This window comes from Schistocerca piceifrons, chromosome 6 (assembly GCF_021461385.2).
Source record: "Schistocerca piceifrons isolate TAMUIC-IGC-003096 chromosome 6, iqSchPice1.1, whole genome shotgun sequence".
Lineage (NCBI taxonomy): Eukaryota > Metazoa > Arthropoda > Insecta > Orthoptera > Acrididae > Schistocerca > Schistocerca piceifrons.
Genome location: NC_060143.1, coordinates 592,038,616 through 592,061,869, shown reverse-complemented (window position 1 = coordinate 592,061,869; position 23,254 = coordinate 592,038,616). Strand labels below are relative to the sequence as shown.

General features: G+C 43.8%; 1 protein-coding gene across 3 annotated transcripts in view; it reads left to right on the top strand.

Annotated features, from left to right (window-relative positions):
- LOC124803045 (TRAF3-interacting protein 1) overlaps positions 1-23,254 on the top strand; it is a 265,079-nt gene that overhangs the window by 221,195 nt on the left and 20,630 nt on the right. For all 3 annotated transcript variants that reach the window (XM_047264163.1, XM_047264162.1, XM_047264160.1), the window contains one exon: positions 10,567-10,713. In XM_047264163.1, the coding sequence (XP_047120119.1) occupies positions 10,567-10,713 (147 nt within the window). The remainder of the gene's footprint in view (positions 1-10,566; positions 10,714-23,254) is intronic.

Here is a 23,254-nt window from a genome sequence, read left to right as displayed (position 1 = left end):
ACTTCCCCTGGTCACGACAGGATCCATTACAGTATGCTATGGCACCTCACAATGCGCAACAAAGAAATCCTCCTCGCACTTTTTAATGCCATTTGGGCGTCGGGTCACTTTCCTGACGCGTGGCGTGAGGCAGTTTTAATCCCTTTTTTAAAACCTGGGAAAGACCGCTCGAGCCCAAGTAGCTACCGTAGTATTGCCCTCACTAGTTGCATAGGGAAGACCTTGGAGCGGATGGTCAACCGCCGCCTTGTCTGGATGTTAGAATCCCGGCAACTACTTAGTCGCTTTCAGTGTGGGTTCAGGAGGTTTCGTTCCACCTTCGATAACCTTGCCCTCCTGGAGGCGGCTATCCAACAAGCTTTCCTACGCCGTCATCACCTTATAGGTGTATTTTTCGACATCGAGAAGGCCTACGATACCACTTGGCGGCGTCTCATCCTGGAGCAGCTTCACGAATGGGGTTTTCGTGGTTGTCTTCCTCTTTTTATTCAGTCTTTCCTCTCGCCACGATATTTTAGATACCGAGTTGGTGACGTCCTGTCTGATCGCTTTGAGCAGGAGAACGGTGTCCCTCAGGGTAGCGTTTTAAGTGTGACTCTGTTTGCCATCGCTATTAATAGCATTACGTCCATGGTGAAAAGTCCTGTCCAGTGTTCTTTGTTTGTGGATGATTTCTCTTTGTTCTGCTCTTCTTCAAGCCTTGCAACGACAACTCGTCAGTTGCAACTTACGATTAGGCGTTTGGATGACTGGGCGCTGAAGAGTGGATTTAAGTTTTCCACCGAGAAGTCTGTATGTGTTCTTTTTAACCGTTCTCGTTCGATTTTACCCTTTCCTGAGTTGCGCTTGAGGGACACTATTCTTTCTTTTAAAGACACGGTGAGATTTCTGGGTCTCATTTTTGACTCGAGGCTCACGTGGTTACCTCATCTTAAAGACCTGAAACGACGGTCGCTTCAGGCTTTAAGCATTTTAAAATGTCTTAGCCACAGTACATGGGGAGCTGACAGGACTTGTCTGCTCCAGTTTTACAGGGCGTTTGTGCGATCTCGGCTCGATTATGGGTGCACGGTGTATGGGTCTGCGAGGCCTTCGTACTTAAAGATTTTGGACGTTGTCCACCATGAAGGGCTGCGGTTGGCCACTGGGGCATTCCGAACTAGCCCCATACCAAGCCTCTGTGCAGAGGCTGGTGAACCGCCACTTCATATGCGACGACGGCTACTTACGGTACGCCAGGCGTATAAAACTTTGTCCACACCGTACACACCTGCATACCATACCGTTGCTAAGCCTCCTCTGGCACGGTTATTTCATAACCGGCAACGTGCGACGCAGCCCTATGGGATTCGCGCACAGGATTGCCTCGCTGCGATGTCTGTGGCTGGTCTTCGTGTTTTACGTCGCGGTTGGAGCAGATCTCCACCTTGGCTCCTCCGGCGTCCCAAATTTATTTTAGATTTGACTCGTTTTAAGAAAGATGGCACACCAGATTTTACGTTCCAATCTCTGTTTTTTAACATTTTAGACGTGGATCACGGTTTCACTGTCGTTTATACTGATGGCTCGAAACAGGAGACTTCCCTAAGCTGTTCTGTGGTGTTCCCTGATCGTGTCACCCGGATTCGCCTCCCTGCTGAATATACCGTTTTCGCAGCGGAGCTCCACGCGATCCTGAAGGCACTGGAGCAGATGCATCGTGTTCGGGGCGATCGATTTCTTCTCTGCTCCGATTCTCTTAGTGCCTTACAATCGCTGCAGAGCCTATACCCGACTGAGGAGATGGTCCAGTTGATACATGACCAACTGTACTTGCTCCAACAGCGGGGTAAAGAGGTATCCTTCTGCTGGGTGCCTGGTCATGTCGGCATATGGGGCAATGAACAGGCTGATCGGGCTGCCAAGGAGGCCTGCAGAGAGCAGGATGTGGTCCAGTGTCCTATCCCCTTGCAGTCAGTCATCGCTGCACTCCATAGGAAGTGCATGGAGTTGTGGGAGGCCGAATGGCTGGCGGTGTCGGCCAATAAACTGCGGTCGGTAAAGTCAACCACTCGGCCGTGGCGTTCCTCCTGTCGGTTGCTCAGGCGGGAAGAGGTGGCCCTCACACGTCTGCGGATTGGGCACTGTCCTGTGACGCATAGCTATTTATTACGGCGGGAGGATCCTCCGTTTTGTGCCACTTGTGGTGTGCACATCTCTGTCCGGCACATTTTAATCGACTGTATTTTATACCGTGATGCAAGGGCAGAAGCACAGGTTGTTGGGGATCTCCCTTGTATTTTAGCTGACGATGAGACGTGTGTGGCAAGGGTTTTTAAGTTTTGTGATGTGTCTGGACTCTGGCCTAAACTTTTAGGCTGGAGGTTTTAGTGTGTTGCAGAGTGGCTGACTCCTCCCTTTTTTCCTTGTGGTCAGCCAGCCACTTCCATCTGCTCCAATGTTTTAGCTCTCTCTACCATTTTCTTCCTGTATTGTCCACGTTTTACTGCTGACGCCCTGCATCATCCCACACTTCAGTGTGGGTGAGCCCATTTTTTCGATGATTGTTCCCCGTGTTCTCTGTTCCGTTTTATGTCCCTGTTCTGAGGTTTTCTTTTTTCTTGACACCCGTCTCACTATGATGCTGCACGGGCGCTGAAGACCTTGCTGTCGTGCGCCCACAAACACCTCTACTACTACTACTACTACAAATACCAGTATGAGATACTGTATCGCCCTACAGCTCATCATGCAAACGCTGACGCGCTTTCTAGATTGCTGATTGCTGCGGATGATGTCTTCGATTCCTCTGAAGACTCTTGCCATCAGATTGACGCCGATGAGCATCAATCCCTCCGGGATTTTCCGATTGATTATCGTCAGGTGGCACGTGAGACAGCTACGGATCCTCATCTGAGTTTACTATTACGTTTTGTTCAACGTGGTTGGCCGTCCAAGGCAAAGGACATATCGGATCCTGTGGTTCGTCGCTATTATCCGCAACGTCATCTGTTGTCTGTTTCGCACGGAGTTTTGCTGTTACGCACCGAGAATGACCAGCTTCGTGTAGTGGTTCCCCAAGTGCTCCAATCCAAGGTCCTCGACTTGTTGCATCAAGGTCATTGGGGAGTGGTCCGCACCAAGCAGCTTGCCCGCCGTCATTGTACATGGCTCGGCATTGATAAGCAGATTACGCAGATGTCTACAGATTGTTCGACGTGTGCCGACCACCAAGCTGCTCCGCCTCAACGCTATTTTGAGTGGGCACGCCCTGCCGGTCCCTGGCAGCAAGTACATATTGATTTCGCTGGTCCATATTGGAATTCTCGTTGGCTCATCGTTATAGATGCATTTAGTAATTTTCCGTTTGTTGTGCCCATGCAGTCTACAACGTCTGCACAAACTATACAGGCGTTGACTTCAATTTTTTGTATTGAGGGTCTTCCAGAAGTTTTAGTGTCTGACAATGGTCCACAATTTACCTCTGCTGAATTTGAAAGTTTTTGTTCTGCCAATGGCATTCGCCATGTTCTTACTCCGCCGTTCCACCCTCAATCGAATGGTGCAGCGGAACGTTTTGTACGCACATTCAAGGATCACATGGACCGCCTTCGTGCTACGCACTCTCGTCAGCAGGCCCTCATGACGTTCCTGTCGTCGTACCGGACCACGCCACGCGACGGCCCTTCGCCTGCGGAGCTTCTCCACGGCCGTCGTCATCGCACCCTACTACGGTTGTTGCACCCCCCGGATCGACCCGCCGCTTCTGAGCATCGCACGCGTTTTCAGCGCAACGACGCCGTTTTTTTCAGAGTTTATCACGGTCGCCGTCGTTGGGAACGTGGTACCGTGATAAGTGTCCAGGGTCGCGGTTTTTATACTGTTCAAGGTGCTACTGGGGTGCACAGGAGGCATCAGAACCAGTTGCGCCGCGCTGGCCGCCCGGATTCTGCCGCTAGTTCTTTGTCCACAGATTTGGTCCGCGGCGGGTTCCAGCCGCGCCTTCCGACTTCACTGCCGCCCCCAGGGCAGCAGCAGCAGCCGTCGCCGCTACCACGCCGACAGCCCGTCCCGTTGATGCCTCCCGCGCAGCTTCCTCCGGGAGCGCCCCGGGTGGTCGCTCCGGCGCCTGCGGTCCCTCTTCAGTCGCCACCGCCTTCGGAGCTGATGGACGTCGACCCCTCAGCCGGGCCGCCTTCCCAAGCGGTGGCTGTGCAGCCTGTCCTGCAGCCGCTTTCCTTGGGCACCCCCAAGGAGTCTGACACCGCAGCGCCTTGTCCGGCGCCCACTCAGCAGCCGTCGGCGCAGCGTCAGGAGACGCTGCCTCTCTTCGTGGGTCCCGACGCCCCGTCGCGTCCAGTACCAGAAGCTGCGCCCGTGGTCACAGGCGTGCGCCCTGACCTCGGTTTTCAGTCGGTGTTTCCCGAGGCCCCCCGCAGCCAATGCTGGGGTGCGGACCGGGGACTGCCACCGACAACAGTCTCCGCCCCGGTCTCTTCTGCTACGCCTGCGGCCGGACCCCTCCCCCGCCGTCGACGCTCGCCACGTCATTATTCAACGATGGTGCGGCGATTTGGGGGGGAGGAGTGTTATGTCCTAGCCAGTAATGCCAACCGAGCCCGCTGCCAAAAGGTTGGCAGCATCAAAGTACGGACGCCGTCCGCATAAGCAGCGCCACCGAGACAGGAAATCGCCGCAAGTCTGCGCGCGCCACTGCTGGCTTCTGGATTCTTAAGCGCTGGAGTCGCGAGCGCTAGGACAGTTCTGTATTCGCCGCTCAGTTGTATACTCGCCACCGAATTGTGTACTTGTTAGTCAGTTGTGTGTTCATCGCAGCAGAGTTGTTGTTTGTCGTCAGCCGACGCTGACCTAGCCGCTTCGACTCGAACTAGACAGATTTCTGTAGACACCGAGTTCACTACTGTGTTACTGTATCTTCATCAATAACGATAAGTACCGACTTTTATTTAATCAGAGTGTTTGGGTATTCATCTTTCTGTTCACTGTTCCAGCGGACCGGTCGGCCCGCTATTAAAAGTGTGGCGGTGACTTCGTAAGCCATTTCTACAGCCAAGTGTTTGTCGCTACGAACACCGCCACAAAAGTAATATTGACACTCAAAGATACAGTGGCTGCAAGTGGCAGCAGCGATGCTAAAATGAGACTGTTGTACATTGTATCTCTGGCTTTGTTAGCCGACTTGGATGTAATTTCTATTTTTTTGTTTTTGGTGTTGACTTCCTAGCAGTAGGAGAAAGAGATATATATTGTTGTATGAAAGGGATAGTCCGCCATTGCAATCAGAATTGCGACTTTAATGTATGATATCTGTATAGAAAAAGTGGAAGGATTAAAAACAATTGTAATTCGAAAGAGCTTATCTTGATGAAAAACCGGCAAATATAATTGCCATCAAAGACAACAAAACAGGAAAAGGTAATTCATTCTTTTAAAAACCCGACACTTCACATTGGGCATTAAATATGTTAAAGTTTTACCAGCAAGATTTACATCCTGTGGTGAAAATAATTTCAAGAGCCTGCATCGAATTTATAACACCGATCAAAACCAGTGACGAGCGACATTGCCATTGTTTCTCAAAAGTAATGTTCAGTAACCAGGATGTGGATTTATTATTGCTTCAATGATTAAGGATCTGCTGCCATTTTGCTTCCCCTCCTATTTTTCTTTGATATTGTGTAGACCCATCAATACTAGATTGTTGATCGCTGCAGCTGTGGAGTCCCAGGATCAACATCGCCAAGATTCAGAAGAAGAATTCTCATTGCTGGAGATACAAAAATAATAGTAGTAACAGTAATAATAATAATAAACATAAACAATTATAATAAACAATAATAATAATAAACATAAACAATCATCATAAAGGAATTCAAGTTCAAACGCTCTCTTAAATGGGAATAATTGAAAATAATAATAATAATAATAATAATAATAAACTACTGGCAGCAACAAATCAACAACTCAACCAATTACTAAAAATAACAGAAGTATTCAGCAGTGATATAAATATGGCTTTTGGAACAGACAAATGTGAGAAAAATAGCATAGTTAAGGGAAAACACACTAAACAAGAAGATTACATATTGGATAACAACAGCGAGGGCATAGAAGCGATGGAAAAAACAGATGCCTATAAATATCTAGGATACAGACAAAAATAGGAATATACAATACAAATATTACAGTAGAACTATGAGAAAAATATAGACAAGGACTAACAAAAATACTGAAAAGAGAATTGACAGCAATAAACAAGACAAAAGCTATAAATACCTATGCTATACCAATACTGACCTACTCATTTGGAGTAGTGAAATGGAGTAACACATACCTAGAAGCACTTAAACGATCACAATGCCACAAATATAGAATACATCACATACATTCAGCAACAGAAAGATTCACATTAAGCAGAAAGGAAGGAGGAAGGGGATTTATCGACATAAAAAACCTACATTATGGACAAATTAATAGAGGGAAACATTCCACGTGGGAAAAATATATCTAAAAACAAAGATGATGTGACTTACCAAACGAAAGCGCTGGCACATCGATAGACACACAAACAAACACAAACATACACACAGAATTCAAGCTTTCGCAACAAACTGTTGCCTCATCAGGAAAGAGGGAAGGAGAGGGAAAGACGAAAGGATGTGGGTTTTAAGGGAGAGGGTAAGGAGTCATTCCAATCCCGGGAGCGGAAAGACTTACCTTAGGGGGAAAAAAGGATGGGTATACACTCGCACACTCACACATATCCATCCACACATATACAGACACAAGCAGACATATTTAAAGACAAAGAGTTTGGGCAGAGATGTCAGTCGAGGCGGAAGTGCAGAGGCAAAGATGTTGTTGAATGACAGGTGAGGTATGAGTGGCGGCAACTTGAAATTAGCGGAGATTGAGGCCTGGTGGATAACGGGAAGAGAGGATATATTGAAGAGCAAGTTCCCATCTCCAGAGTTCGGATAGGTTGGTGTTAGTGGGAAGTATCCAGATAACCCGGTCGGTGTAACACTGTGCCAAGATGTGCTGGCCGTGCACCAAGGCATGTTTAGCCACAGGGTGATCCGCATTACCAACAAACACTGTCTGCCTGTGTCCATTCATGCGAATGGACAGTTTGTTGCTGGTCATTCCCACATAGAATGCGTCACAGTGTAGGCAGGTCGGTTGGTAAATCACGTGGGTGCTTTCACATGTGGCTCTGCCTTTGATCGTGTACACCTTCCGGGTTACAGGACTGGAGTAGGTGGTGGTGGGAGGGTGCATGGTACAGGTTTTACACCAGGGGCAGTTACAAGGGTAGGAGCCAGAGGGTAGGGAAGGTGGTTTGGGGATTTCATAGGGATGAACTAAGAGGTTACGAAGGTTAGGTGGATGGCGGAAAGACACTCTTGGTGGAGTGGGGAGGATTTCATGAAGGATGGATCTCATTTCAGGGCAGGATTTGAGGAAGTCGTATCCCTGCTGGAGAGCCACATTCAGAGTCTGATCCAGTCCCGGAAAGTATCCTGTCACAAGTGGGGCACTTTTGTGTTTCTTCTGTGGGAGGTTCTGGGTTTGAGAGGATGAGGAAGTGGCTCTGGTTATTTGCTTCTGTACTAGGTCGGGAGGGTAGTTGCGGGATGCAAAAGCTGTTGTCAGGTTGTTGGTGTAATGGTTCAGGAATTCCGGACTGGAGCAGATTCGTTTGCCACGAAGACCTAGGCTGTAGGGAAGGGACCGTCTGATGTGGAATGGGTGGCAGCTGTCATAATGGAGGTACTTTTGCTTGTTGGTGGGTTTGATGTGGACGGACGTGTGAAGCTGGCCATTGGACAGGTGGAGGTCAACATCAAGGAAAGTGGCATGGGATTTGGAGTAGGACCAGGTGAATCTGATGAAACCAAAGGAGTTGAGGTTGGAGAGGAAATTCTGGAGTTCTTCTTCACTGTGAGTCCAGATCATGAAGATGTCATCAATAAATCTGTACCAAACTTTGGGTTGGTAGGCTTTGGTAACCAAGAAGGCTTCCTCTAAGCGACCCATGAATAGGTTGGCGTACGAGGAGGCCATCCTGGTACCCATGGCTGTTCCCTTTAATTGTTGGTATGTCTGGCCTTCAAAAGTGAAGAAGTTGTGGGTCAGGATGAAACTGGCTAAGGTAATGAGGAAAGAGGTTTTAGGTAAGGTGGCAGGTGATCGGCGTGAAAGGAAGTGCTCCATCGCAGCGAGGCCCTGGACGTGCGGGATATTTGTGTATAAGGAAGTGGCATCATTGGTTACAAGGATGGTTTCTGAGGGTAACAGATTGGGTAAGGATTCCAGGCGTTTGAGAAAGTGGTTGGTGTCTTTGATGAAGGATAGGAGACTGCATGTAATGGGTTGAAGGTGTTGATCTACATAGGCAGAGATACGTTCTGTGGGGGCTTGGTAACCAGCTACAATGGGGCGGCCAGGATGATTGGGCTTGTGAATTTTAGGAAGAAGGTAGAAGGTAGGGGTGCGGGGTGTCGGTGGGGTCAGGAGGTTGATGGAATCAAGTGAAAGGTTTTGTAGGGGGCCTAAGGTTCTGAGAATTCCTTGAAGCTCCGCCTGGGCATCAGGAATGGGATTACCTTGGCAAACCTTGTATGTGGTGTTGTCTGAAAGCTGACGCAGTCCCTCAGTCACATACTCCCGACGATCAAGTACCACGGTCGTGGAACCCTTGTCGCCGGAAGGATGACGATGGACCGGTCAGCCTTCAAATCATGGATAGCCTGGGCTTCAGCAGTGGTGATGTTGGGAGTAGGATTAAGGTTTTTTAAGAAGGATTGAGAGGCAAGGCTGGAAGTCAGAAATTCCTGGATGGTTTGGAGAGGGTGATTTTGAGGAAGAGGAGGTGGGTCCCGCTATGACGGAGGACGGAACTGTTCCAGGCAGGGTTCAATTTGGATAGTGTCTTGGGGAGTTGATCATTAGGAGTAGGATTAGGATCATTTTTCTTCGTGGCAAAGTGATACTTCCAGCAGAGAGTACGAGTGTAGGACAGTAAATCTTTGACGAGGGTTATTCAACCAAACAGCCTTCATCAAAGATTTACTGTCCTATATGCACTGTTGCCCAGTACAGTACACATTCATTCAAGAGAGAATTAGTACATTGTTTTAATTAACCTGGGGAAGGGATATTATAATATCCTCCTCCTTAATTTGTTACCTTTTTGCAAGTTCTTCAGTTTTAATCTATAGTTCATAACCAATAAATTGTGGTCAGAGTCCATATCTTCTCCTGGAAATATCTTACAATTTAAAATCTGGTACTAAAATATCTGTGTTACCATAATACAGTATAATCAGTCTGAAACCTCCAGGTCACTTCCATGCGTAGATTCTTCTTCACAATTCTTAAACCAAGTGTTAGCAATGATAAATTATGCTCTGTGCAAAATTCTACCAGGCAGCTTCCTCTTTCACTCCTCCCCCCCCCCCCCCCCCTCCCCCCCTCCCAGTCCATATTTAACAACTTTTTTTCCTTCTCTTCCTCTTCCCACTATTGACTTCCAGTCCCCGAGTACTATTACATTTTCGTCTTCCTTAACTATTTGAATAATTTATTTTATCTCATCATACATTCTTTTAGTCTACTCATCACCTGTGGAGCTAACTGGGATATAAACTTGTACTGCTGTGGTGGATGTGGGCTTCTAGCCTATCTTACCAATGATAATGTGTCCACTATGCTGTTCACAATAGCTTACCTGCATTCTTTTTTTCTTATTCATTATGAAACTCACTCCTGCATTACCTCTGTTTGACTTTGTATTTATAACCTTATATGTATCTGACTAGAAGTTCTGTTCCTCCTGCCACTGAACTTCACTAATTCCCACTATATCTAACTTCACCCTATCCATTTCCCCTTTTTAAATTTTCTAACCTACATGCCTGATTGAGGGGTCTAACATTCCATGCTGCTATTCATAGAGTAACAGTTTTTTTCCCCCCTCCTAATGACGATATGCTTCTCCGCCTGGAGATCCAAATACGGGGCTGTTTTATCTCCATAATATTTTACCCAAGAGGACGCCATCATCATTTAACTGCATTTAGCTGCCTGCCCTCAGGAAAAATTAGGGCTGTAGTTTCTCCGTGCTTTCAGCTGTTAGATGTATCAACACAGTTGATGTTACAAGGCTAGATTTGTCAGTCATCCAAACTGTTGTCCCCTTGCAACTACTGAAAAGATTGCTGCTCTTCTTGAGGAACCACATCAGAATTACCATAACCACATCAAAGAGAGATTGCAGTGTCATTCATTGCTTCTAGGGTTGTGTATACTTAAGTTAGAAAAAGGGCCATAGCTCTGTGCAGTCCATGTCAACCACAGGTGTTTATTAATTCCACAAATATTATTTTTGAAGTAGACGTTTGAAAATATTATACTTAAGTACTCAGTTTAATAATAAGCATAACTTCACACCCTCTCCTTGAAATTGTGTACATTATAACATTTTAATGTTTAATTTTTTCATTGCACAGAAAATACGTTACTGTCAGATGTAAAATAAAGTTGGTGCACTGTTTTTGACAGCAATCTCAGGTGCCAGCAGATGGCCCAGTTCCTGGTGCACAACATGGGCATCTCGTATCACAGATATTGGAAACCCAGAAAGAGCTGGAAGAGAAGAGGCCACCAAGTGCCGATGGCCACAACAAACACCTGAAGAGAGTTGATATTGTAAGTATATGACTGAGTGGTTGATTAAACACTGTGGAGGCTACTACCAAGATAACTGATTGCTTGTGGGATGCACGAAAAGTTTTTCTTCATCCATTCCTGATAACGATAGCTGTAGGAGACCTGAAAGTGTCAATATAAAGTGTCAGTATTCTGAGATAATTAAAACCCTAGTGGTTAACTACTGAAGCATTTCCAATAATCTGCCAGAGTTGGAAGCGCTCCTAAAAAGTAGGCCAAAGCGTTCACAGTCGAGAGCCAGAGTTGGAAGGCTCCTCAAAAGCAGTGGAACTGACTTACTGCTACATACAGAAAGCTTGTTGAGTCCTGAAACTGATAGCAGTGATATTTTTGGGGAAAATCAAAAGCATAGGTTAATGGTGAATGGAGGCAATGTATTTGTTTCAGTAGACAAGAAACTCAAATCCACCGACAGGGAGATAGAAATTTAAGCTGCATGTGAGATTGTTTTGTGAAGACTCAGTGTCACAAATGGGTACATATTTATAATAGTATCCTTTTACCAAACACCAGATTCACCTCCAGGTGTGACCAAAATCTTTAGAAAAAACCAAAGTTCATTAGTATGGAAGTTCCCCAGCCATACTTCCATGATTGTGGTATATTTTAATCATCTAATAATGAATTGGAGAAAATTTCAGTTTTGTGAGTGATGAATGTGACAAAATATCCTGTGAAACATTGTTAAATGCTTTCTTTCAGAATTACCTTGAACAAATAGTTTGGAAGCCCACTCATGATGGAAATAGATTGGATCTAATGGCAACAAACAGACCTGACATCTTTGAGAGTGTCTGCACTGAAACTGCTATTCATGATGATAATGCAGTTTTGTTGCCAAACTACAAAGGGCAACTAAAACAAATAGAATAATTTATATGTTTAGCAAACTAGATAAAGAGGTAAAAAGAGAATCAAAACACTTAGCTCTTGACAGGAGCATGTGTAAGGACTGTGACACGACTATGAACCAATGAGAATGACCCTCAATAACTTACAGTCATTGCATAGAAACTTCTAAAGAAGCAGAAACTGCTGCATAACAGATACAAAACAGGGCATAGGACTATAGACAGAGTGATGCTGTGATGATGAATGAAATGCCCTTGGCTGTCAAGAAGGCAATGTGTGAAGCTTTCAATGATTACGTAGCAGCCAATGATTACATAGCAGAATATTATCAAAAGATCTCTTTCAATTCTGTTCATAATGTAGAGGCTGTTGGTGATGCCAAAGTGTGTGTCCAGACTAACTGATGATACAGTAACTGAAATTGTGAGTAGAAAAGCAAAAGCAGAAATAATGATCTCTGTTTTCAAATGTTCCTTTTCACAAAGGAAAATCCAGAATTACTGCCCTAATTAAATTCTTTCACCACTGCAAAAATGAGTTATGTGCATATTAGTGTCAGTGGTGTTGAGAAACAGCTGAAATCAGTAAACCTAAAAAATCTCCTGGGCCCAACAGTATTCCTACCAGGTTCTGTACCATATTTATGGCTATGTTAGGCCCTCTTTTAGCTATAATCTATTGTAGAGTCCTTGAACAAAAATATGTGCCCAGTAGTTGTAAGAAAGCACAGGCCACTCCAGTTTATGAAGAAGATAGCAGAAGTGAGCCACAAGAATACCATCCAATATCTGTAACATCCATTTGCTTCAGGATTTGTCATGATAACCCTTTTTTATGTGACTGAGTGCTGGGAGTGCTGTGAACATTTGTCTTGTACATATATTAAATGGCATATCCATTTAGAGATGTAATCTCTCTTTGTTTGCAGGTTCTTGCTGGAATATTTGTTATTACCATTATTAGTAAACACAATTGCTGTGGCCATCCTGTCGTTGCTGGCTTCGAAGCACAACATGACAGTCGTGACCTTGGTGCCTGTTTCACCACACATACCATCTGGATTCTTCCTCCAGACACCAGTTTCTCAGAACTCCACAGTTGGCAATGGTGTTACAATGTGACCTTAGTTCACCCACCTGGCCTTAATTCATGATAATTTCTTTGGCCTCAAAATTTCTTCACTGTGACTACTCCCTTTTAGTTTTCTATCTCTTTCATTTTCTGATCGTGCATTGTGGTGGCATATGAATACAGCCAGAGCACTACAACACAATCTCAGGAGGCCCAGTGGAGCCACTGTCTACCTCCATGAGCGTTTATCACTGCCTGACGCCAGCGTGGCATGCTCCATGTAAGTCTATGGAGGTCGCTGTGTGGTATCCGTTTCCATACTTCGATGAGAGCCCATACAGATATTTGAGAGTCTGTGGTGAAACAGGACAACCATGAACACACCTGTCAAACATGTCCTGCATATGTGCTATGGATTTTAGGTCAGGACTCACTGCCAGCCATTCAATTACTTCAGTATCCAGGCTTCTCAAGACATCCCTGCTGACACCTGCCACATAGGCCTTGGCATTAGAGGGAATTCAGGGCCACCACCATATGTGGCAGCCACCAAATGTCCAACAGGAAATGCTTGATGTACTGCCTGGTGGTAATGCGACCATGTACGATGACAAGATCAACACTGAAGTCTCCCCAAAATATCACAGAACATTGGAAATCTGTCAGTTTCCAGAACAACATTTCACAGGTACTACTCTCCATGCACATGAATATGGCCATCATCTGGCCCCAGAGGATTTCTGGACTTATTTGCTAATGACATGTTCTGCTAGTGACGAAGTTGCCGGTTGACATAGGAACGATAGAACTGAAGGCAAGCAGCAAGATGTTGTTGTATCAGGCAGTTTACTCAAACAGGATATCTGGGTCTAGTAACTCATTCATTACAGTCTGATCAAACACAGTGGCTCCACTGGGCCTCCTGAGATTGTGTTGTAGTGCTCTGGCTGTATTCATATCCACTGCAATGCACGGTCTTCATGTGGGGTTGTAATGTGTTAGTAATCTTGTCCAACTGATGTTGTACTGACCTGTCTCCCTGTAGCATGTCCACAGCCTATGGATGACTTGTGGAGAGACATTGCCGTCTGCAGCAACAAGACTCAAAGTCCATCCTTTTTGGATCAAACAGACTGCCCTTGCAAGTTGCACTGCATTAAGCTGTTGCATTAAATGAGCTTGATTGAATACAATGTCTGCAAATGACAATTGCAGTCTCTGTACCTCACAAGAAAACACTGGGACACTGATACTTTCTTATTTCCTTCTGAAGTGTCACCTGACACTGTAACGCATAACACAGCCAGTAGATGGTGAATAGTTTTAATTGTTGCCTATATTGAAAGGGAAGGTCTCAAGCCATGCAATAAGACCACAGGTACTGCCCAAAATAGATTTAACATACAGGACTTTGATACACATTTACCTTGTTCTTTTGAACAGTGTCTTATAACTTACAATGCTCAGACAGTGGGGATAGCAATGTGATCAAAAATTCTGTCATACAAAAAATCTTAGAACATATTCTGAGCTTAAACACAGTGAAGTATCTCAAACCGAATTACCTCCGCCATGCCAACTAGCATGGGTTCAAAAAGCATTGATCATGTGAAACCCACCTCATACTTTTCCTACATGAATTCTGAAAGTGGTGGATCAATGCAGTTGAATAGATGCAGTATTTCATGATTTCTGAAAAGCATTTTACTCAGTACCAAATCTACAGTTATTATCAAAAGTGTGGGGATGGCAAGCAAAATTTGTGACTGCATTGAGGATTTCTTCATAGGGAGGACACAACTTCTTATCTTGACTGGAGAGTGTGATGCCATTTCATAATTGAGTATCAGTTACCAAAAAATTCAATTGTGGCACCAAGAACAAATTCTTTAACTGTAACCTAAATTTATTATCTGGTGAATACGTTAGATATATTTATAACAACAGAACAACACTGTTGATTGTTTGCTTATTCCGTAGATACTATACAATCCTTCTGAAATTTTATTTTAGGATTCCTGTAAGAAATCCATATTTTGGATGTTGAAACCAGTTTAATTCATCACCCCATATTTTCCTACCATGAACTGAGAGGAGCTGTAACAACAAAAACCATAATATAATAGGTTTCATTTGCCTAGTTCCAAAATTGTGTCATATGTTAACAAAGGAAGCTGTTGTGTAATTTCAGAATTCATTTCAATGACTGTTTTAAAAAGTAGCATTTCTTCAACTGATGCTGGAGAATAAAATATCATGTTTTACACATACATCTATAATGCAAATTCATCAGCTGAATTAATATTAGTAAAATATAACTCATAATCCAATTAGTTTGAAAATATTAGACTTGCAAAATTTAAGATAAGTTTTGGAATCAGCATGAAAATTGCTTTAGGTTGATAATACTAGGAAAAGGATAGATTACTACTTGCCACAAAGGTGACACTGAGTTTCAGACAGGCACAATGAAAAGATTTTTAGACATTTAGCTTTCTTCACAAAAGAAAACAAAAATACACATTCACACAAGTGAGCACACTTTGTGCACACACGACTGCCGTCACTGAATGTGACTATAATGTCGAGTGGCAATCTGGTGTGGGCCAGGGAATGGCGAGGGATAGCAGGGTACAGGTGGGGCGGAGAAGAGCACTGTTTGGTGGAGTGAGCAGTGACTAGACGAGACTCTACAAGACTGCCAGGAACAGCATCGGCAGGCTACGGGCAGGGAGGTGGGGAGAGGAGGAGAAGAGAGGAGCAGGGAAGGGGAAAGATGGTCAGGTGCATTGGCAGACGGTGACATTTAGCGAAGGTGAGTGGATGTGAATAGTCAGGAGATGATAGGACACAGTGGGTGGAAACTGATGAGTGGAGGTTGTAGGGACAATAAGTTACTATAGGTTGAGGCCAGGCTGATTATGGTGGAGAATATGTTGTAAGAATAACTCCCATGTACGCGGTTCAGAAAAGCTGGTGGCAGAGGAGAGGATCCGACACGGGCCGTCTGGCCCATGGGAGAGAGTCACTGAGATGCTGAAAAAACTGAACTGGCAGTTGCTTTAAGACAGAAACAAACTATCCCAAGAAAACCTACATACAAAGTTCCAAGAACTGGCTTAAATTATGAATTTAGGAATAGACGACATCTCCTTTCATACTACTGAGGACACGATTAGACTAATTATAGAGTGCACCGGTGTGTCTAAACCATCATTCTACCTGTGTTCCATAAGTTAGTGGAATGGGAAGAAGCCATAAAAACTGGTACAAGGGGAAGCACTCCACACTGATTTGTAGAGTATTGGTGTGGATATCTAAGCATCCTTCACAGCTAGTCACAAGCCTTCACACATTACCCACAAACAGCCACTTGGATGGGGCGTGGCTATTAGTCTTTTGTGCTCTTGCAGCTGTGCTTATACAATTTTGAGCATTATAAACATGAAATGAATAAACTCAGTAAGGCAAATTATTTTGAGAGCCTTTGTTGATAGTAACCGTGAGACAAAATATAATAAATTCAAGTCATTGCCAACTTAATTCAATGACTTTTTCACAACAATTGCTGGAAAAATAGCTACAAAAATTAAACCATTTAAAGGAGATTCATTTGCCTTATTGAGACTGGAATTGAATACTCCAACAACAGGTATCAGTTTTGCCAAATCAATTGTAAAACATATCAGACAAATCATTAGGTCACTGAGAAAGCAGTAACTCCACTGACTACCTTGGTATTTCATTCAGAGTACAAATTGTGTGCTGACTGGTTGCTCTCCTCTTGAGCTCCCTCTATAACTGGTCGACAGTTGAGGTGTATTTTGTGAAATACTAACTACCTGGTTCTACTATACATTTATAAAATTAGAAAGAAGTACATGGCCTCTAATTATGGACCCATCCACTCCCTTTCTCTGGTCTCAATTTTTGTTTTATTTTGAGAGGTTAGCTGTAAATAGAATATTGAACGTTGTATTTGACAATAACATTTTACAAATAGCATGTATTGGTGTCTGTTGAAAAAGCATTGTGTTATCTCATAAACTTAATTCTGGTATAATTAAACAAGAAAACTTAACCTCTTGGCATCTTGCCAAGGCTTTCAGTTGTTTAGATGATACAAAAAAACTAGGGAAACTAAAGTGGTATATTTTTAAAGAAATTGACCTCGGATGGATGGAGTGATATCTTAACACTACGCCATCCAGCGACACTACAGTGGTGTCGTGCTGTGAAATAGCAGTCGACGGCTGGTGACATCACAGCGGTGTCATGCACGAAATAGTGGTCAACGGCCTGCGACACCAAAGTGGTGTCGTGTGTGAAATGGCAATCGATGTCCAGTGTCATCACAGTGGTGTCATGTGCATAGTATCTCTCAGTGGCCGGGGACACCACAGTGGTGTCATGAGCATAGTATCGCGCATTGGCCGGCGACAGCACTTTAGTATCTTTTACATTATGTTGGTGTCTTGTTTAGGTAACAAAAAGGTACACATGCCAACACGTTTTTTGTTTTTATAAGTACTTGTGCCCTTTCATCATGGCAGACGAAGGAGACAATATGATTATTTATGATGAATGCATGGACGTCTTGTCTGACGTTCCAGACGACTTGGCCAATTGGGAAGAAGACATTGGATATCAAAAAAATGAAAGTGAAGCAGAATTGTTGGAAGATAGGAAATACGTCCAAGAAGAATTCGGTGAATGCTACAGTTACCAAATGATTCAGATGAATCAGACGAAGAAGATAGTGCACAGTGGTCAAACTTTGATTTACCGAGGACCAATAATAAATCTGAATGATCTATGGATCCAAACATATTTCCCAAAGATACATAGAGTGTCATGGATATCATAGAATTATATATTGGGAATGATCTGTTTGAATATATTAGTGAAACCAACAAGTATTACAGTCAAAATTGCAATAGAAGGAAACTGGAAAAAAAAAGAAAAAAGAAAGAAAGAAAGAATCAGATTTGTCGATGTTATGGGACAAAAACTTTGAGGTAATTCTGTCAGAGACAGCAAAGGACTTGGAAGAGCAGTTGAACAGAATGGACAGTGTCCTGAAAGGAGGATATAAGATGAACATCAACAAAAGCAAAACAAGGATAATGGAATGTAGTCGAATTAAGTCAGGTGATGCTGAGGGAATTAGATTAGGAAATGAGACACTTAAAGTAGTAAATGTGTTTTGCTATTTGGGGAGCAAAATAACTGACGATGGTCGAAGTAGAGAGGATATAAAAGGTAGACTGGCAATAGCAAGAAAAGCCTTTCTTAAGAAGAAAAAATTGTTAACATCGAGTATAGATTTAAATGCCAGGAAATCGTTTCTGAAAGTATTTGTATGGAGTGTAGCCATGTATGGAGGTGAAACATGGACGATAAATAGTTTGGACAAGAAGAGAATAGAAGCTTTCGGAAGAATGCTGAAGATTAGATGGGTAGATCACATAACTAATGAGGAGGTATTGAATAGAATTGGGGAGAAGAGGAGTTTGCGGTACAACTTGACTAGAAGAAGGGATCGGTTGGTAGGACATGTTCTGAGGCATCAGGGGATCACAAATTTAGCATTGGAGGGCAGTGTGGAGGGTAAAAATCGTAGAGGGAGACCAAGAGATGAATACACTTAGCAGATTCAGAAGGATGTAGGTTGCAGTAAGTACTGGGAGATGAAGAAGCTTGCACAGGATAGAGTAACATGGAGCTGCATCAAACCAGTCTCAGGACTGAAGACCACAACAACAACAACAACAACAACAACAACAACATGGGACCCGAACTTAGAAAATTGTTGGGGCTTGTTATCCTTATGGGAATTGTAAAAAAAAAAGAAGCAAGGATTGATGATTACTGGTCAACGAATCCATTGATAGACACACTGATATTTCCCAAAACCATAGCCTACAACTGATTCCGACAAATGTTAACATTTTTACATTTTTCCAACAACAACAATAAACCAGATAATGCTCACCGGCTTTTCAAAGTGCAATTCATAACTTGCTATTTTTCCAAAAAGCTTAAAGAAACATTTCATCTAAGTCAAAGCACCTCAATCGATGAAGGAAATTTTAAAGTTTATAATCTGTCAAAAATTATGAAATATGGCATACTCATTTGGATGCTGTGTGATTAGAGTACGGGGATACATTTATTCCAGTGCTGGAGAACCTTTAGCAAAAACAGTAATGGAACTATTGACACCGTCTTATGGAAAATGGCATCACCTCTACATGGGTAATTATTATAACAATGTAGAATTTGCAGAGAAGTTACTTGAAAAGAAAATTTGAGTTTGTGGAACAATACAGCAAAATAGAGGATTTCCAGAAAAATTAAAGCATGCAAAAGTCAATGTGTTAGAAGAAGCTGGTCATCAATGGGAAGGTGAAGGATTTACACAGGTATGGAGAGCTTCGAAAACTAAAACAATACGAGTGATCTCTACAGTACATAATGCCACTTTGACTGACACTCAAAGAAAATGAGAAAAAACCAATTACTCAGTAAAAAAAATCTGAAAAAATCCGGTCACATAAAGCAACGTTAACTAATACTAATTTCCGAAACGAATAAATGGAAATGAAGAAACTGCCATGTATGTTCCAAAAACAACAGAAGAACAACAACAAACTTAATGCGCAAGTCTTATGGAGTTGTGTTACATATTGGAGACTGTTTTGCTGCATATCATATGAAAGAGAAGTACTAAGTACCAAAGGTAATGAAAATAAACAAATACATGAAACAAACAAATTTTGTATTTATTTATGTATGTTTATCTTCAAAATTTCATGAAAGTAGGGGAACAGGGTTGACAACTTATGAGAACTAACGATGAGATTAGTAAAATTTAATAACTTACAATCGGGGATAATGTCAAGAACGGCTGGTGACAAGCCAAATAATCCAAATCAGTGCTGCCAGTGGCAAGTGAATAAATTTGTATGAAATGTGCAGACAGCAAAGTGTTAGCAATAGAAAACAGAGGGGTCACATTGACACATGGTATTATAGGAATAAGATTAAATTCAGAAAAGGGAAACATTGGTGACCTGTAAGGTTCAATGTTTGGCACATTCCTGTTTCAGATCAGCATGAACGGGACACTGGATGGCTCTTGGAAATGTGTAATATTTTCAGATGACACAAACATATTGATAAAGAGCCCAAACACAGCCATACCAGCCACAGTAAGGAGAATAATGGAACAGGATTAATGTTAGTTCACAGCAAATAGTTTAATCCTTAATCTTACAAAGACTCACACTATGCAGTTACAAACTGATGAACAGGCACCAGAAGTATAAATCAGTGGGTTTACATTGGATGAAGCAAGTAACAGAATTTAGTGACCTGTGTAGATTCCACACCCTCGATCCGGGTGCGCAGATTTTAAGCGCAACACAGATGTGAAGACACTAGCACTAGCAGAGGCCTCCACTCGTGGATGCATGTGCAGCCCCTCTGCTGTGCTCTGTATTGGCTGGATCGTGGCTTACAGAGTTGAGCCCAGCCAGCCTCACTCTCAGTCATATATTGACATTCGGCCAATCTGTATTGAACTAGTAGTGCAGACCTTCAATAGCAAGTGGCTTCCTGTACAAGTATTTTGGAAGTGATGAAGCGCTGTGTCTGTCATTGTCTGTGTATTCTTGTAGTCAGAAGACACTGGCGAGGAGTAGAGTTGTCTTTCACGTGTTTTGTTGTATGGTTCTTTTCGCATATTGTTGTGACGTGGAATCTCTGCTTCAAATATTGGTGCAGCAACAGACAGAACTTCTTACAGTAATGTGACTCACTCTGCCAGTGTCAATCACTCCCCTTTCATCTCTGGCTATGTTTTCTCCTATGATCCAGCCGTTTGATGAGGCAATGAAAGGTTGGGTAGCACACAAACATAGCCTACTACAACATTTCTGTGCCTTCCATGTTACAGATGCAGTGGTATGTTGCACTGGATTTCTCCCACGTCATATCAGGCATTGTGGCAGCTGGCCCCCTTGCAGGAACATTCCCCTTTGTCTTCCTACTATTCCTGTCACATGCATGTTGTTACTGCTAGGGTTTAATTTTGCCAATGCAAGAATCAGCCCCATCAGTCTTATCATGCCTGGGCACTCCCTGTTCTTAGCCATTTTGTTATGGCCAGGTCAAAAGAGCCATATGAAGATGTCACGGTTCCTGAGGTTGTCATCCACTCTGCCCTGGATAAGGAAGTGGATCAAGAGGCCCTCCAATTAGAAAACCCCTCCCTGAAAGAGGTTTTATTCATTGCCCAGTCTTATGAGGTCTCACATTCCGCTGTTTGGCAACTGAAAACACGGTACAATGTCATGGCGATATAGGATGGCCTACTACATCCACTGTTTCTAGAGAGGACGAAGTCATGGCAATAAAATCTGTCCATTTCGGTGACTTCCGTGCAGCACATAAACAGAGTTCTGGCTGCAATTCCTGGTTGCCATTGTGTGTGTCTTGTTACTCACAACATGATACATCATTGTGTCTCCAGTGTTGGGCCATCTGTTGTAAGTGTCATTAATAAGTCTACATTGTGATAGTCTGCCACTCGACTGCACAGAATGCAACATCTGTGAAAACAGATACGGATATACGGGAAGCATCATTGCCAGGGCCAGCTGCAAATCGGGATTCCAAAAAGCTTTTTATTGACATTTTGGCTCTCTTGCAACAGCTGTACTTGCAGATAGGTACTGGTATGACAGCTCTTGTGATTAATGCCCAAAAATATTCAGACCTTGGCTCTTCACTGCTGTTGCTGATAAACAGGCGCCTATGGGATATGGTAAAGAGCAAACCCCTTGCTTGGCCAATTTACGGCTGATGTTACCTATAGATCAGTAACTCAGCCCATTACCTTCATTATCATCCTTGATGCTAAGTCAGTAAACCTTTTAGGGTTTGACGCCTTCCAGGCCTTTTGCATTTCAGTCACAGACACCATACAGTTGGTATCTGCCAAATTCCCCTACCGATCGTTGGAATATTTGTGCTCATAATTTCAGGCTGTCTTTGCGGAAGGCCTAGGATGCGCCACAGACTTTCGACCCCACATAACCTTGAAGCAACTGGCTTGCCCTACGTTGTTTTGTGCTAGCCAGATTTCTGTAGCATATGCTTCCAAGTCAAAGTGGAAATGAACCAGCTTGCATCTCTTGGATTTGTGGTTACCATTTTCTCTAGGGAATTGGCCACACCCCTTGTTATGATGATGAAACCCTCTGGTAATTTGTGACGTTGTGGCAATTTTAAGGCTACCTTGAATTCACAGTCTGTAGTCGACACATAAATGAGCTGTTCACATTCTTAACTGTGGGTCAATTCTCCAAACTTGATCTTTCCAAAGTATATCACCAGTTACCCTTGGATGGCCAGTCTAAGCATATTGTGGTTTTTCATACACCTCTTGGCCTGTATCGATATTAGTGGTTGACATCTGTCGTGGCAAGTGTTCCCACCCCCACCCTCTCGCCCCCAATTTTTCAGTGCTATCTGGAACAGGTCACGTCCACTATTCTGCAGTGTTTCAACTACCTGGATGACCTGGACATACTACGAGCAACCTCCTGCACAATCTCAGGGCCTTTTTTCAAAAATTCCCGGTCATGGGTCTCTGTTGCAGTCTGCAGAAGTACAAATTTTTCCAACTCTCTCTTGAGTATCTGGGCCACATTGTATCACAGCAGAGCACCCAACCCCTCGTGGGTCTAGTCAGGGCCATTACGGACCAGCCACAACCCTCATTGTTGCAAGGACTGCAGTCTTTCCTGTGTAAAATTGCCCATTACTGCTGGTTCATTCCCAGGCCATCCACCATTGCACACAGTCTCTGTCTTCTTCTCCACATGGGTGCAACCTTTGTGTAGTCTCTGGCGTGTGACCAGGCCTTCTCCATCCTGAAGGCTGCCTCAGGTTCGCACCATGTCTAGCTATTTTTGATCCCAGTAAACCACTGGTTTTGGCTGTGGATGCTTCCCAGTGCGGCAGGAGGCAGCCCTCGCCCATCAGAATGCAGACAACTCAGGGCAGCCACTAGTGTTTCCATCCCAAACTCTGTCCACTACTCTCAAGCTGAGAAAGAGGCTTTGGCCATTGTGTATGCTGCCACCAGACTTCACATGTTCTTGTATGACACCAAATTCCAACTCATTATGGACTACAAGCTGTTATATTTGTTACTCAGTCCACTCGTCTGGGTCCATGATAAGGAGGGGCCACACGTTGCAGCGGTGGGCTTTTTTCCTCTCCAAATACCACTATGACATCCATATTTGCCCCACTGGGTACCACGCCAATGCGATCATCTTATATTAGTTGCCCATTGGTGCAGACCCTAAGTTTCATTGAGAGGAGCTCATGTTTTTCCATTTGGTTATCATCTCCCACCAAGCGATAGACATGTTTCCAATCACTAGTACCCGGGTTCCAAGGCCACAGTGTCTGACACAGTCCTCAAGCAGGTTGCCCAATTTCTTTCAGCTGGGTTGATCATCTTTTCCTCCGGGCCGCACTTCCAATCTGCTTCAAACTCTACTGTCTTGCACCATCATGT